We start from the raw sequence: 15,801 nt of genomic DNA on the forward strand, positions 1-15,801 counted from the left end.
CTGCTGAAATGAACGATTTTATTTAATGTTAATATTTAAGTGTCATCATTAAGTGCTAGGATGAGGTAATCTCTCCCTGAGAGCTGTTTCAGGCTATCTACAGGTTCCCCAAGACAACACAACTGCCTTACTTTAGATTTAAATTCACAGGGATGAAAGTAGCAGTAAAAACATATAGTGCCATCACTTACCAATCACACAACCAATTTCCCCAGGCAGATTTTGGAATCTCCCGTTTACAAAGTTATCTTTATTGACCCTTTGTCGTTGAAGCATTACCGCTTGTGCAGGTATGGAATAACAATATTCATGAAGAGTACAGTTGCAACAATGTATAGTAGAGTGCATTATCCCCTGAAGATATGAAGCCTAACATTTCAGTGCATTCAAAAACATTTAGTAGTAGTGAATACTTTTTATAAACTCAAGAATTTCATAGTAACACAGAATAGTGACCCAAATAATTCATAGTTACTGAGAAAATTATTTTCAGGTGGTTTTATCTCTAAAAACAACAGAAGTTTTCAGATCAGCACTCATGAAGACTGACATCCTTGTTTTATTCAAATTGGATGTACCTCACCAGGTGGCCTGTTTAATCTGATGCCTATTCATGGAACAGAGTTCCTTGCTGATGGAAAAAGTTCAGTCAAGGTATACAATTCAAACTAGTTTACCTGCTAACACTTAACTTTTTTACAGTTTATAATCCTGATGCCAGTTGTCAACAGACATTTCACCAGAAAACCCTAATTTCAAATAAATATGTTGCTGTTTAAAAACTCTTCCCGATCATACTAGATCACAGGCTCATTTTTCTTAGAAATTCTTTTCTAAATGTAAATGTTCAAAATTACTAAGATGCATTCCAAGAAAAAAATTAATGCTAAAGAGGCACTTTGACTGGCCTCACATACTTCTAGCTTACTAATATAGTAAATATATTTGAGGCTCTCAAATACTACTCTACCTTACCATCTACGGCAGCATTTGTGACAAAACCATTGTTCAGAATTAAACAGCATTTCCATCCCGGTTTTATGTTTCTATTCTTACACAAGGAAAATGTGTATCCATAGATGACACATTTTTGCAAACTTTCTAATTTTGACTTTTAAAATTTAAGGCATTACTGGAACAAAAAGAAAGCACAGTCTGGTGGTTACTATTTGGCTGCATGAGGCTTTTTATGGATGACAATTATCTCAGGAACGTTAGATCAGTTGAACTGAGATCTCATAGTAACAGGATTGTGTCACATTGATTTTGACAGTGTTTTGGAGACTAAGGTTTGTTAATAATTCAAACTGGTTTCATATGTTTGACAGGTAACGGGTGTTTCTGTGTTACAGAAGCTTACAAATAATGTAAGCAGGTCTCAATTATATTTACAATATTTACATGCATTTTTATTTGCGTTGCATTCAGCTTGAACAATGAAAATGTGTGGACATTCAAAATCTAGGCACTAAACACCAAGTTAACAGCACTGCAGAGGAATAATTAAATTATTTCCTCGGAAGTTAGACTTTCCTGATACAATTGTATTAATATTAATGTTTCACTGTTTGCTGTAAGTAAAAAACCTAAATTGCAGCCCAGCATGATGACAATATTCTTTTTCAAGTGGTGCATCAGTAAGTCACGAAGAAAGGACAGGATCTGCCATGTGCTTTTATGCAACATTCATGTATATGATAGCTAGAGTTCTAGTATTAAATAATCCCCAAAATGCCAAAGGAACTTCCTCTATAAGAAGTATGAGAAAAATTTCCAGAAATACTACCAGATTTTTAAAAGTCTGTGCTTAAAAATAGAAATTCTTTAAGTGCTTTTTGTTTAGTCCTTTCCTACCTGCCATTCTGTAATTGCTTGGTAGGACTTCTCTCCCTTTCCTAAGTGTCATTTAAAATTCACATACAGAGTGTGTGCTCTGTCAGTTAAGTTTCATTTTCAGAGAACAAATCACAGTATACCTGGATGAGAGTTCCTCCCCACAGAAAAGCCAGGATGTACTTTTGGTTGCAAGGATCAACACAAATTTATGTCAGCTTCATGAAAAAATAATACAAAAGGCTCATCTTGCCATGTTGACATAACTTATAAAACAAAGCTAAAGTATAAAAATTGAGGGAAAACTGTACAAATAAAAATCAGTGAAATGCTAATTAGAACAGAAATTCTTCATTTATACTGCTGTAAAAATGCCTAAAGTATTGCAAAAAATGCCTAAAAATATTCTAAAATAATGTGAGAATATGCCAAATTTTATGTATATTTTTAAATATGAAGATGATTTGGGAAGATTTATTGACTATACCAGTGAGACTGTTATTTGAGTGAATTCTTCTATTATCCATATTCATTAACTATCCAATTACAGTAGGTCTTTTTACTTAAGAAGGAGCAATGTCTTCTGTAAAACTGCGCACAACCAGAATGAGATTTTTGTGCTCAAAATAGAACTTCAATGTTTCCGACAGGTGTTTATTCCAGATACAGAATGACTCTGCTTTAGAGGCGTATCTGGTATGCTAAGCTTCACTGTATAGTCAAGTCTATTTTATCAAGGAAGTCTGAGCTACAAAAGCTAAATGATTTTTATTGTTTTATACTATCAAAATAATGTTATAAAAATAAAATACCAACATAATTTCATTTACAACAGGAAAAAAAGCAGCCATATTATACTTGGCTCAAAATTCATGTCTGTATAAAGAAGCGTCCATTTAACTAAACTAAAAAAAAACAACTGCAAGAACCCTCAGTTCATTAAACATAAGGTTCTTTGTTTTCTTTTATATTCACTGTAGCATTAAAGTATAACCCCCCTTTTGAAATGCACTTCAGCTAGTTATTTCATGACTTCTGGTTTTTAGATCATCCATTCTGCATGGTCTTGTTACCATATGGAATTATTTTATGCAAGACTCCAGCTATTTAACATATACACAAAAGTGATGAATCTCAGGCTTTAAGAATACAACATATCCAGTATGCCCAAGCAAAGTCCCTGCAGGTCACAAGGAACATCAAAGCACTGGCTACTGTTTTATACTGTATGGTGAACATAAGTGGACAAAAAATGTTTTCTCGGTAACAGGTTATTGAAAAAAAAAAACCAAAAAAACATCCACCAAATACTAATATGTATAAGCCTTCATGGTTGCTCCTAATATAGGTTTTAATTGTGAAATACCAATGTGAAATGTTAAGACACTTGCTGCACAAAAATAGGTTTCTTCTAAAAACGTGCTGGATCCTTCCAAGTCACACCCAGGGTTTCCATCCAGGAAAGAGCCGGCTCAGATTTTTAGGGTCCATGGCCTGCTGTATGAGCAGGTTCACCTGCCCTCCCACACTGAGCACTGTTCCCTCCTCAACGCCTTTCAGCTTCTCCTGAAGTCTCATCAGAACACGCTCAGCTACTTTGTTAAAACTCTGGTCATCGCTGCTGGCAGAATAAAAACAAAGAAAAACGGGTGCATTAGATATGGATTCTGAACAACACGAGCAACGTTCAGTAAGAAAACCATAAAGCAGTGCAGTACGCAGACAGTAAGAAAAAAATCTTGCACCTGGCTTTTCTTTTACATTCTTGTGGATCAGAATTGAGCGTAGAGCTCATGTCAGCCTCATCCTCTGGTCTCTGCTGCAAATACAAAGCTTTCAAGGGGTTCATGGTCCAGTCGAAAAGAGGATCGTAGAGCAGCACCTACACAGTAAATAAACCTCTGTTTAATTTAAACCATCAATTACAGCTAGTTCAGTGCCTTAACAGGAAGAGAAACGCTCAGTTGGTAATGCTCACACTAACCACAGTATCTGGAGGGTTTTTGTTGGTTTTAAATCCAATAGAATTGGGCTAAATTGCTTAATAGACAATCCAACAATAAAACTGCATCTGATCATTTGCAGATATTTGTGTTGCTCATACCTGACTGTTCTGTTACTCAGTCCCATCTCAGCAATGAAGAGGTCATTTTTTTAATAAACTTCTAGGCACTAAATATCATCATTAGTTTTTAATACACAGTATAAGCTGCTCTTAAAAGTCAGTTTCATTCTCATCTTTGTGACTTATGCAAAGAGGATTTCATTCGATTGGCACTGCTCACGGTAGGAACGCTGCACTATGGCTAAAAGTGTTTAGATACTGAAGAGGGAAAACTGCACCTGTCTGAAATGAATAGTTCCCATACAAAATGCAAAGTGGTCTTGATTTTATTGAAGATTACATGAATTAACAAATCTGACCAACAGTATGAATTAAAATTGAACAAAAAAACTCTGCATGAATATTTGGTACAGTAATGCATACGAAGACAAAGATAAGAAACTGAAGATATTCTGGCAGGTTACTATCAAAAAGAATGAAAAAACGCTTACCTCTACAATAGTCAGCAAAGCTTCTTGAGAATTTCTCATAACAGCCATTGTTTTCTCACAGCATCTAGAAAATATTTTACTGTATTAGGTTCTTTTAGGTAAAATGGAATGGTATTTTCATCATTTAAATAATGGGTACTTGTACCCTTCTTAAAGGTTAATTTCTAGCATATGAGTAACCTCTTTGGTATTTTCATTTTGGAAAAAAGAAATTTAGAAATGTAAGACCAGAAGGAGACTGGGTAGTTCACTGATTATATTCCCTATGGGAAAGAGATTACCTGTTGCACCATCTGAAATGTTTCTGTATGCAGAATTAAGCACTGAGTTAACATTGATCATTAAGGTGACACCATGATGGCAGAATTGCTTGGCTGGATGAAAAAGCATGCACCAGAGGAGCTCGGCAACACGTCGGAGACTCTTAGTAGGGTTCCTTTATGTGAAATGAGCAGATCCAGTAGCCAGACGTGGAGCTATTTGTGAAATCTCTCCAATGAGTTTAGACACAGAAGTGGTTACCTACATTCACTGCCAAGCAAACTAAGCTTGTGGAAGGAATACGAAACTTTCCTTATGGGACAGTGAAAAAGGGATCAGGCCTCCTGTCTACTTCAGGATGAGAACACAGACAACAACGTTAACTGACGATGTTCACACCCAGTTTTAAGATGACTTGTTTATGCACTTAACCTATACCGTTAATTACAAGTCAGTCTGGCTGAGGCAGAAACAGTATCTGCACTGGTGCCTTTTATACTGTATTTCCTTTAGCTGAAGCCAAACAGTTCATGTTCTTCTGTATCATGGGAAAAAAGTTTCAGAAGTAACATGAAACTGTGAATTTGACAGCATCATGTTTAGAAGTGGCAGTGACAGTTCTTTCACAGGACAAAGGTATATTAGGAACTACCTATTAACGTTGATTGCTACCTTACAAAGACAACACCTACAACTATGTACTTTTTTTAAGACACAAAATCTGGGGTTTGCAAGCACTACATTCATGAACATCATGAAATTCTTGAATGAGAGAAATGTCCTGCTTTTTAGGGCTCTCTTGGGTCACTCACAGGAGATAGGATGGAGTATGACAGAAACTCAGCCTTTTTGGGGTTTTTCTGTTTTGCAGTTCAAATCTATTGTGGGATTTATATTTTGCACTTGCAAAGTGATATCAAATGTATGATCCAAAAGAGAGAAAAGACTGCAAATTACTTACACAAAACTGAACAGAAATAAGAGACAGAACAAAACAGTTTAAAAGAAACTTAATAGCTCCAAATATACAGTATAGATCTGAAAGAAATACATAGTTCTGAAGGAAAAAATATCTATCAGTCTAAATCAAGGGGTGAAATTTAGCTGTGGGTCCTTTGGAAGCACCAAGCCATCCTGGAATTCCACAGGAGGGTGACAATAATGCATTAGTTAATGAACTTGTAATCGGCTATATAAGTAAGAGTGTATGAGCTAGAGGACAGCATTTAGGTTTGGATATTATTAGCAGAAATCTGAGTCCCCTCTCAAGCATTAGAACTATTTAACATACAACAATCATAACGCCGCAAGTACTCTGGTGCCTCCTTACCCCTATGCAATATAGCAGCACTTACCTTCTGAAGACTCCTTCCACGCCACTAATACCCATTCCATCCACAATGTCCCTGGTTAATCTAAATGGAACAGTCTCTGGTGTGGGAAGGATTTTACCTTGCTCAAAAGCAACCCCTAAATGAAAGGATAATAAATGTTTTAAAAAATGTTAACGAAAAGAAAAATTAAAGTTCTCTTGCCTGTCCCACTTACCCAGATCTATATGCACTAGTTCTGCCGTTTGTTCATCTATCAAGATATTCTGAACGTGTCTGTCTCCAAGTCCAAGAATGTATCCAACTAAAACAAAAAGGTTAAGTGCTGAAACCATATTTACATCCCACAAAAACCAGGGAAAATTCAACAAATCAGAATCAGTGTAACACGTGCAAACAAATTAAAAGTGAGAATATTTCTTCCCCCATGTATACATATTACTCCAATAAAGAGCAAATGCCATTCCACAGATCCAAAAAGAAAAGGTTAACTGAATGCAAATGCAAAAAGGTTCTCATACAGATGTGTATTTTTTATCCACTCCACACACTTGCCATTTCTCTCTGTAGATAGGTTAAGCAAACAATTCCACAGCTTTAAAAAAAAAAATAAAAAAGAAAATGCATAATAAAAGAAGGGTTTGTTCTTATTACTGTTTTTAAGAAAACCTTTTAACTCAGTATCATGTAATCCAGAAAACAGAACTGGACGTAATTCAGTCCATAATTCAGTTGGGGCAGCTCAACTATACCTAAATAGTTCCTGAGTGATTCTTGTCTAAGTTCTAAAAACCTACAGTGATACAAATTATAAGACCTTTCACATAAGTCTATTTCAGGGCTTTACTATACTTAAATGTAGAAAACCTCCAAACTAGATCTCCCTTGCTACTGTGTTCCTATTAGCTGACGGACATGGATAGCAGTAGTATTTCCTACAAAAAAATCTTTCATCTGAATTCTGCTAAACTGTAGATTTACTTCATTTTCTTTTTCAGCAAAAAAGAGGGTGTATGAACAACATGCTAACATCTAAAACAGGATCTACTGCAATGTCTTCCAGAGACTCAATACCGAACTGAGTCATCCAAAGGAAATCCACAATCCAAGTACATACATTTCCTTATGAAGACAGAAAAATCAAAGGAAAAATGACAAAGCTTAAAAAACCATTTCAGCCATGGCTAATGATGTCAGTACAAAGAAAGTAAAAGATTAAGCTTTTCAACTCAGTCAAAACATTTCAGGCTACAGATGAAATGAATAAATGTTAAATTGAAACAACAGAATTAGTCAGGTAGAAACTTTAAAAATAAACTACCAGAACCTGACAATACAAACCACTATAGAAAACAAAGACAGACATTCTGTCTTTCTGCTGCAGAAAGGTGTGGGGGCAGGGGGAATGAACCAGAAATCTTAATTACAAAAATAATGCTGGTGTTCTTGCTGGAATTTTTTGTCCCCTACTTACCCTTTTCTGACATGTGACAAAAGCAGAATAGCCATTACCTCTGAAATGGTATAAACTCTTTGTTTACATAATCTAAGAAGTCAATATTAATAATCCAATATAATACCTATAGAAGATGTAGCCACACTGCGAGTGTATGCCAATCGTTTTTCAAACCACACAGCTGGATCCAGGAATTTTTCCATGCAGAAGTAACGAAACACAGGCTGAAAGTTCTCGCAGACTTTCATGAAGGTGTTGTATTTCTCTTCAGAATGTTTCTTTTGTGCATCCTTTAAACAAGTAAGAAATGTTTTCCCCATGACTGACTACTTTCTAAGGAAATTACTTCTTCCTTTGAAAGAAATACATTCCTCCTTTCCACCCCTCTCCCCTCCATCAAATGCCGTTCTCACTCCTTTCTCTCTGAGCTATTAATGTCTTTTTTACAGCAATCATTAATGCACCTATCTGTTTTACTAAACAATTGTTTTCATACACAACTCATGGGCTACATGTGAAAAACACACTCCCGTTTCTTTGGCTCAGCAAGTGCATCTACTTTATATGCATGTACAGGTAAATGCATCTTGTTGGGAGATACTTCCCCCTGCACTCTGTTCTGGTACCTTTGCTTATCTGATGGCTCACGTCACTGTGAGAAAGTCATTCTCACTCATTCACATGCAAAAGCTGCACAAAGCCAAAATTAAATATACTTTTATCCTGTTAGTACTCTACAGATTTAAAAGGAAATAATTTATTGCAAAATCATGGTGATATAAAGTAAAATTTGCAATTTTCTAAACATATGGTGAGGTGGTTTGTGGAACTAAACTAAACCAGCTGAATCCATCTAGGAGCTACCTACTTAGAAGAAAGAACCTTTCCCTACTCATGTCTACAGAACCAGGTATTTTTCTGCCAGTTTACATAAGGGTAGTCTTCTTTTGGCTTAGCTCTCTGAACTGGCTCACTGTGGGGAGTAGAGGGTACATGGCTGTCATGGTGGAGGAGAAGCCAGACCCCTTCACACTGTCTAACAGCAATTAACACATTACTTTAATCTCAGCTGCGTCCTAAAACTATATTTTTATTTTCAGGGACTAGACTTAATTTTGGTTTATTCATTAAAATAAAATGATTTTTCAATGCAATGAGAAATGTGATCAATATCAATTAAATCTGTAAGATAACTTTATATTCACGCTGCTGGGTCTCTGTAATGATCATTTTGGAATTCTGGTAGATTTGTATTCTAGAAAAGAGTTCACAGGCTTCTTGGAGATTCAGCTGTTTTCAAATCTTTCCTGCAACAGTCATTCATTTAGCAATTTTTGATTTTGTAAAAACTCTTCCCAGGCTGCTTTCAGATTAGTCTGAAGAACAACTAATTCCATGCCACTGGTCATATTCATTATTATATACTAAAAGCATAGTATATAATTCTCCATAAACGCATGAAAAACCCCAACCCTCTGTGTAAAAGAATATAAGCCAGATATTTTTCTTTAATTATTTTGACTTACCATCATTATTTTCTGACACTGATTACTGGAGTAATCTTTTGGCCTGTATCTCTTGTGAGCTCCCTCTTCAACATTCACAAGAAACTCCCCAATAGGAGTTGTTCCTGAGCACCACTCAAGAACTCCGCTTCTCTGAGAAAGGGGAACCACCTGGAAAAACAAACCCGCTGCTGCATGGGGGACGGTTATACACAGCTATGAATATGCATGCTTATTTGTGTTTGTTTAAAAAGACAAAACAACAAACCATACAGTTGACCACAACATATGTTCTAAATACATGTGTATACATCTATAAAATATACTCAAGGTTTTTCTATCAAATACTTGCAGTTTTCTTGCTAGCCCAGAGAACCGTACACTAGGTACTTCAGTACAACTTAATTACTATACTCAATTTGCACATCCGCGTCAGTATCCTGGATGCCCCGTGATTGCCAACAGCTATGCTTGAATGGGATAATGGAACGTTGTGTAAATCACCCATATAAAGTAAAAGCTGGAACAAACACATGGTAGCTGCATGAACATATTAGGCTCGTCTTAGTCTGCTCACCATCCTAGGGAACAGTTTCTCTCTTCGTAACTGATAGTACGTAATACTATATAGTTACCTCAATTGCTGTAGCAGACAGAGCTGGCCAGAATGAACAATCTCCTGTCCTCAGAGAAATAGCTACTGCCTGTTTTGTTCAATTTTCTTTTCTTATGAAAGTCTCTTTATCTCATAATGCATCCCCCATTCTCTTTTTCCCTGCTCTCATTCATTTCTACACACATAAAAACCTGAGTCTTCACTGAAAATTATTCAAAAATTGGCTCTTAACTCCACCTGTGAATTCTTAAAACTATGCTACCAACTCAGATAAGCTCCTTTAGAGATTCTGGAGTGCACATTTCTCATTTGTCAAAGGCAAGAACTTTTACTTAGGGAGTACTTATTCAGAGGTCACCTTCACAGCTATTACTATAAACCCAAGCACATAAAAAGGCAGGAGGAAGGGAAAGTTCCTGTTCAAATACATTTTTTGCATTCACAATAAAAATTTATTCCTGTATTCCTAATTCCAACAAGAACAGTTCTGCAATACAAATTCTGCATGAACAGACCCTAGATGGTACTTCTGGATTCAGTTTTAAGGAATACTGCAAGACTAAAATTAATGAGAATTTATAAACAAACTTGTATGCTCAAGTTTAATGACTAGCAACTCACAATTCAAGGACAATGCACGACTTAATTTCTTTTCATTTATAAATTCATATAATGAAAGCTTTAAAGAGTATTTGAATATATATTGGGCATCAGAATATTTTTTTAAGGATTTGGAAAAAATTAAATTGTAATAGTTGTTGTAATTGTAATAATTAAATTGTATTAATTGTTTATTCCATACCTTACAGAGCAGTGACTATTTTAATAACACATAAATAAATACACTTTCACATTGTCTTTGGGTTAAAAAGAGGAGAATGGGGAAATATGCTTTATCAGTAGGATCTATTCCTCCGCTGCAGCAGCTGTTGAGGGTTACCTTGTATCTTCGGATAGTTAATTTTCTCTTTCGTGTTTCAGTGTTTTGTTGGAGCAATGTATTGCACATCTGGAAAACCTGTTGCATAACAGCATCTTGTCTCAGGTCATCACGCCCCTTCAGCATGAACAGAAAAGCAGTTAAAGAAGATTTTTCAGCATCCAACTTCTCATTCAGCAACTTAAAAAAAATATTTTAAAAAATTCCACAAAATGTTACTTTTCCACAATAATCACCTGTAATGAAATGTAATGAACAATTGTTTTTTCTATGTATTTGCTTTTCTAATAGTACTCAGCTGCTTAAGCAGAACCATCATTAACTTAAATCATCATCTTTTTCTTCTTTTTATTGACAAATGTTACTTGATTAAGGTTTCATTCAACCTACATGCCTTAGGGTACCCTTTTCATAAACAGATGTTTCATTCACCATATTTAGCAATCCAGGACACAGCTGAAGCAGCATCAGTTGGTACTGCAGTTCTGATTATTGGATGCAGATCTAGTGATTCACGCTTCTCTTAACAGCAAAACAGAATTCTCCCATCAGCTGCTGAATGTTTACATTCAAAGACAAACAGAATGAAATCAACTGAGTTTAAATAGAAATACATTTTCTTTAGAGATTTGTGTTTCGATGTGTGTGTTTTTGATTGTCTCTGAACTGTAATTATTTTATGGGGAAGAAAGAAAAAAAGGAGGTATTTAACACAAAATGCTGATGGCTTTTATTTGCTGTACACTCCAGGTCACTAGTTGAGACATGATCATGCAAGTTGCAGGTCTGGTAGTTGTCAGGTAAGCTATTATATGTTACATGCACTGTTGAAAAATGATTACAAAAATTATTACTTATTACATTATTAATTATATTAGTTATATTGTATTTTTGTTATATTACTTATTATTACTTTGTAATTTCCTTTATTAAATTTCCTGAACTGAGAAAACTGACACTGAACTGTGAAAAGTCTGCTCGTGGTACAGAAGTGATACATGAGACAACTGACAAGAGAATTCAAAAAAAATTCCCACATGTCAAGTCCCTGAGATCACATTACAAGTGGCAGAACCTACCTTAACCAGCTGCCTCCTTTCTTTACCATCTGATCCTACACAATCTATTATTTTAGGCAGATTCAGACCTCCTGCTAAGCGAAATTCCGGCTTAAAAGACATTATTGTCACCAAATTTTCATATCGTCCTGTGGGATCCACCTGAAATTATAAATTAGTTTAATATAAATATTACCTCCATTTCACTCAGAGAAAGTGGTAGAGTTGTTTGCAAAGCATGTTAGCAGATTATATGCTAAATATTAATATAAGCAATCCATGATCTACAAGGATAATACCCACAAAGGCTACAAAAATATGCTAGGCAAAGGAGTGAGTTTGATTCCTCCTTTGTTGGTAGAGGGGATGTGGTGCTGCAGACTTCCACTAAACAAGCTCTGACACATTCAGCCTGTCCCAACTAGCATTCTCCAAAGAAAATGTTCATGTACAGCTGGGGGGCATTAGGCTACAAAGGGACACAATTTACAATCCTAAAAGTGTTGCAATCTACAGGATCTGTATCTTCAGCTGTCCTCCATATCCTCATGTCACAAACACACTCTACCCAGTTAGCTGTAAGGAAATATCGCTCCTGTTCTTTACATCACAGACCTCCAGCTATTTCAGATAGTTTGTACTGGAGAAGAAGAAAGGCAAAGAAAAGGACAATTGAGTTGTACAAAGGAGCAACACCTGGGGCCAGCAGGAGACCTACAAACGAATGCTATTTAGCATGGGTTGCAATTTCTGGCCTCCGAAGTCAAACAGCATAAAACAGTTCCTTTGCTTCTTTTATTTAGCTTCATAGACATAGCCTGAGGGATTTCAACACAGGGAAGTCTGGCTTCATAACATTTAAATTTTAGGTGGCTGGCCCAAAAAGCAACTACACTCCTGAAACTGGGAATTTTCCTAGGTAGAGCATCTGGCATTTAAGAATGAGTGCCTACGCACCCATCCAATCAACCACTTATGCTCATGGGAATAGATCGTTCCCCATTACTGAATGATAAAAAACATATAAGCTGCCCATTTAGGAAGAGCAGAAGAGGCGTATCTATTAATTCTCACACCTTTCTGGACAATAAGTACCTCCCTGAAACTCCGAGCTAGCACCTACAAAATAGGAGATTCAGATTCCCAAATCCTCTCCATGATTTTGGTACCTCACCATCCCTTTTGATAATGAAAGATGAGTCAGTGCTAACAGTGGCAGTGGCAAAGCCATCTTCATACAATAAGCCACTATCCAGCAAATATAAGACTTGGGATCAAAGTCTTCTAAAGCCTAAGGAAACCATCTCACCCTGCATGTCCCATCTGACAGGAAAGTACCCCTAGTAGGCTGACCTGTAAAGAATACGGGCATTTGATGAAGAGATATATGCCAACTGCCATTATAAAAATTCAAAGTTGATTCTATGATTTGATATTACAGTGTGTATTTATTTCAACTTCAGTCACCTTAACTTCCATGGTAGGAACAACAACATCCTCCAAATTCTTCAGTTTAATAATTGGCTGGTCAGCTGGAATACTTATTCCTTCTGTAATTAAAAGGAATTAATATTTTTAAATTCAGAACTATGAACATACATCAAAGTTCACAAAAACCAGCTTACATTGCTTTTGGGATCCAAACCCTCACTGCATACTTCTGTCGAGCTGATGAAGATCACCACGGGACAACTGGAGTTTTCTGGAGTTTCATACTCAGAAAGTCTGAACCTTACAGTGCAAGTAATTACTACAACTTTTAATCCAGACTAAGTTCTACATTTATCAAAAATAGGACACAGTGCTAGCACAGTATCTCCTTTAACTAAATATCAATATTTAGAAATATAATTTTTAATCCAAGAAAATAAACCTTCACTATTAAAAACAAATATAATTTTTCCAAGACTTACTTCTTTGAGATTTCCATGGAGTAGCATCTACATTTGCTAATATGATGTAAGCATCACAAAGTGCTTCAATGTCTCTAACCATACGAGCTCTCCTTTTCCTTACGATATTGATTATATTGCTAGCAGCCTCCATTCTGTCCTAAAAAACCCCAGTGGAATACAAATATCAGACATTGCAAACTACACCTTGTAAGATTAAAGATGCATCATAACATGCAGTCAAATAAGTACAACTGAGATACATTCTATGAAAACTGAGAAAATTGCCATAATGAACAGCCCTTTGTGATATGAACAGAAATAATTTGAAGAAAAGTTCTGTGTTACCTAATCTGAGATAATGAGTAAAGTAAAATATTATTGGGGATGGAGAAGGAGCAAATCTTTACAAGCAAAGTGCAAAACACCTGCAAAAATTTTTCAAAAGAAGGGACAGGCAGTTTTGCATGTTCTTCCACCACCTTTTTGCTTCCATTATTCCCTCCCAACTGAAGAAAAAGCCTGTATGCAAAAGGCAAGAATCTGACCATTTGTCCCTTCTGTGCCTAACTCTGAGAGACTTAGTTGTGTTTAGCATAATCCTACTCCTAAGGGTGGGGCCACAAAAGAACTACAAATCTGAGAGAAAGGCAGAAAAACACCACATAAAAATGTGGTAAAAAATTATATCAGTAGGGGGGGAAGAGGGTAATGACTAACAACCATGCCAGGCCTACAGTGATGGGGGAAAAAAGGGGCATTAATCTAGAAATTATTCCAAAGACAGGTTCCAATAAAAATTAAGCAATAATGACATTAACATGAAGCCACAGTTCGGTATTACCCACTATCATGGCTTTTAACATATAAAGATCATATAAAGGAACAAAAGATAGACTGCACAAAGATAAATACTTAGAACAGATGTTATCATTCCAAGCAGAAAAAATACTCAATTCAGTATGTACTTTTTACAATAAACCCACTCAAGTCTTTGTTGAATCTAAAATGACTTCTACAGAATCACACATCAAGGACATTTATCACAAAACACTTCACAATAATTGGGGCTATTTGTTGCAGGAAATGTTAACCGTGTTTTGTTCAACCCCGTAACTACTTCTTTCAATAATAATTACCAATGTATGCACAAAAGGAGGTTTTTTTAATTATTAAAAATACTTTCTTTCTCTTACTCTTTCTTAACAAAAGTCAGCTGATGAGTTCTACACTAAAATACCCCTTGACATTTTTTTTTTTCATTTTTTAACAAAATGAAAGGACTGAATGTGATTAATAGAACAGAATTTTTTGTAGTCACCACATCAAGCTGAGAGATTTCTTTTGGTGCATTTTTAATTAACTTATTTCTTCTTATTGCATCTGGTTTTGTGAGGAGTTCATCCTTGTTAGCATTCACCAAAGCTAATATTATAAACAAAGTATGATGTGGATGATCCAGTGAAATTCTAGACATTAGCTGTGAAGAAAAACAAAAAGATCCCATCATTGAAAACTGTACAGAAGAAAAAAATTACTTAATTAACATCATTAATTCTTTTGAACTTCTAAGATTCCTAATAAGAAATAAAAAGTAATACTTAGATGGTATTTCCACAACTAAAATACATTCAGAGTATATTCCTATATCTGCATAAGACTATTCTTATACAACAAAAAAATCAATTAAGTAGCAAGGAAAAAAGTCCCCAGTCCTCTCCCCCTCTGCCCACACTGTACTGATTTTGCATCACACACGTAACTCATTTTGCTCTAACTGCACAAAGGAAGATACATATTGTTTAGAAGTATGCACTACTAAGCCAATCAAGATATCTTTAGATATGGAAAGCATAAATTACATTATTCAGAACTTCATGAAATCCTAAACCACCCATCATCTTGGTTCCCATCCGAGCAGCCAACTGGTACATCAGAGGCAAAAACTTGTATGAAGGAATCTTCTCTGCATTTTTCTGTAGTACAGAAAAATCAGTTAGAAAGCTGTACTAAACACCAAAAAAAAAAAAAAAAAAAAAAATCATAAAATACCAGGTAAGGGCTAGCAATTTTGGTTTTGCATTTTTTTAAACTAAGAGTAATCATTGCTGTGTGATCAAATGCCAACCCAATGAGTATCACATCATCTTGGCCCATGTCTCCTAAATGCTACAAGTCCTTCACAAGAAAACTACTATTTACTATTCTATTAGAGCAGAGCTTAGATTTATTGATTCAAAATTCATTTCTAGATTCTTTGTGGTAAGAGACAATCCTAATTGAAAAAAAGCTACAATCTAGTTTAAGACAAGAAACAGTTGTGTGTTAAAAATATGAGTAAAGAAATGTCTAT

General features: G+C 35.6%; 1 protein-coding gene across 6 annotated transcripts in view; it reads right to left on the minus strand.

Annotated features, from left to right (window-relative positions):
- Positions 1-230: 230 nt before the first annotated feature.
- ATM (ATM serine/threonine kinase) overlaps positions 231-15,801 on the minus strand; it is an 82,017-nt gene continuing 66,446 nt past the window's right edge. For 4 of the 6 annotated variants that reach the window (XM_074816123.1, XM_074816122.1, XM_074816119.1 and 1 more), the window contains 13 exons: positions 15,311-15,424; positions 14,770-14,928; positions 13,470-13,608; positions 13,024-13,106; positions 11,578-11,718; positions 10,499-10,615; positions 8,964-9,113; positions 7,562-7,727; positions 6,199-6,285; positions 6,006-6,120; positions 4,390-4,453; positions 3,579-3,715; positions 231-3,454 (listed from right to left, as the gene is read on the minus strand). In XM_074816123.1, the coding sequence (XP_074672224.1) occupies positions 3,271-3,454; positions 3,579-3,715; positions 4,390-4,453; positions 6,006-6,120; positions 6,199-6,285; positions 7,562-7,727; positions 8,964-9,113; positions 10,499-10,615; positions 11,578-11,718; positions 13,024-13,106; positions 13,470-13,608; positions 14,770-14,928; positions 15,311-15,424 (1,656 nt within the window). In that variant the 3' untranslated portion in view covers positions 231-3,270. Of the gene's footprint in view, positions 3,455-3,578; positions 3,716-4,389; positions 4,454-6,005; positions 6,121-6,198; positions 6,286-7,561; positions 7,728-8,963; positions 9,134-10,498; positions 10,616-11,577; positions 11,719-13,023; positions 13,107-13,469; positions 13,609-14,769; positions 14,929-15,310; positions 15,425-15,801 lie in introns of those variants that run through there. The other 2 variants (XM_074816121.1, XR_012622121.1) reach the window with 2 other exon arrangements.

Source organism: Strix aluco, chromosome 2 (assembly GCF_031877795.1).
Source record: "Strix aluco isolate bStrAlu1 chromosome 2, bStrAlu1.hap1, whole genome shotgun sequence".
Taxonomy (NCBI): Eukaryota; Metazoa; Chordata; class Aves; order Strigiformes; family Strigidae; genus Strix; species Strix aluco.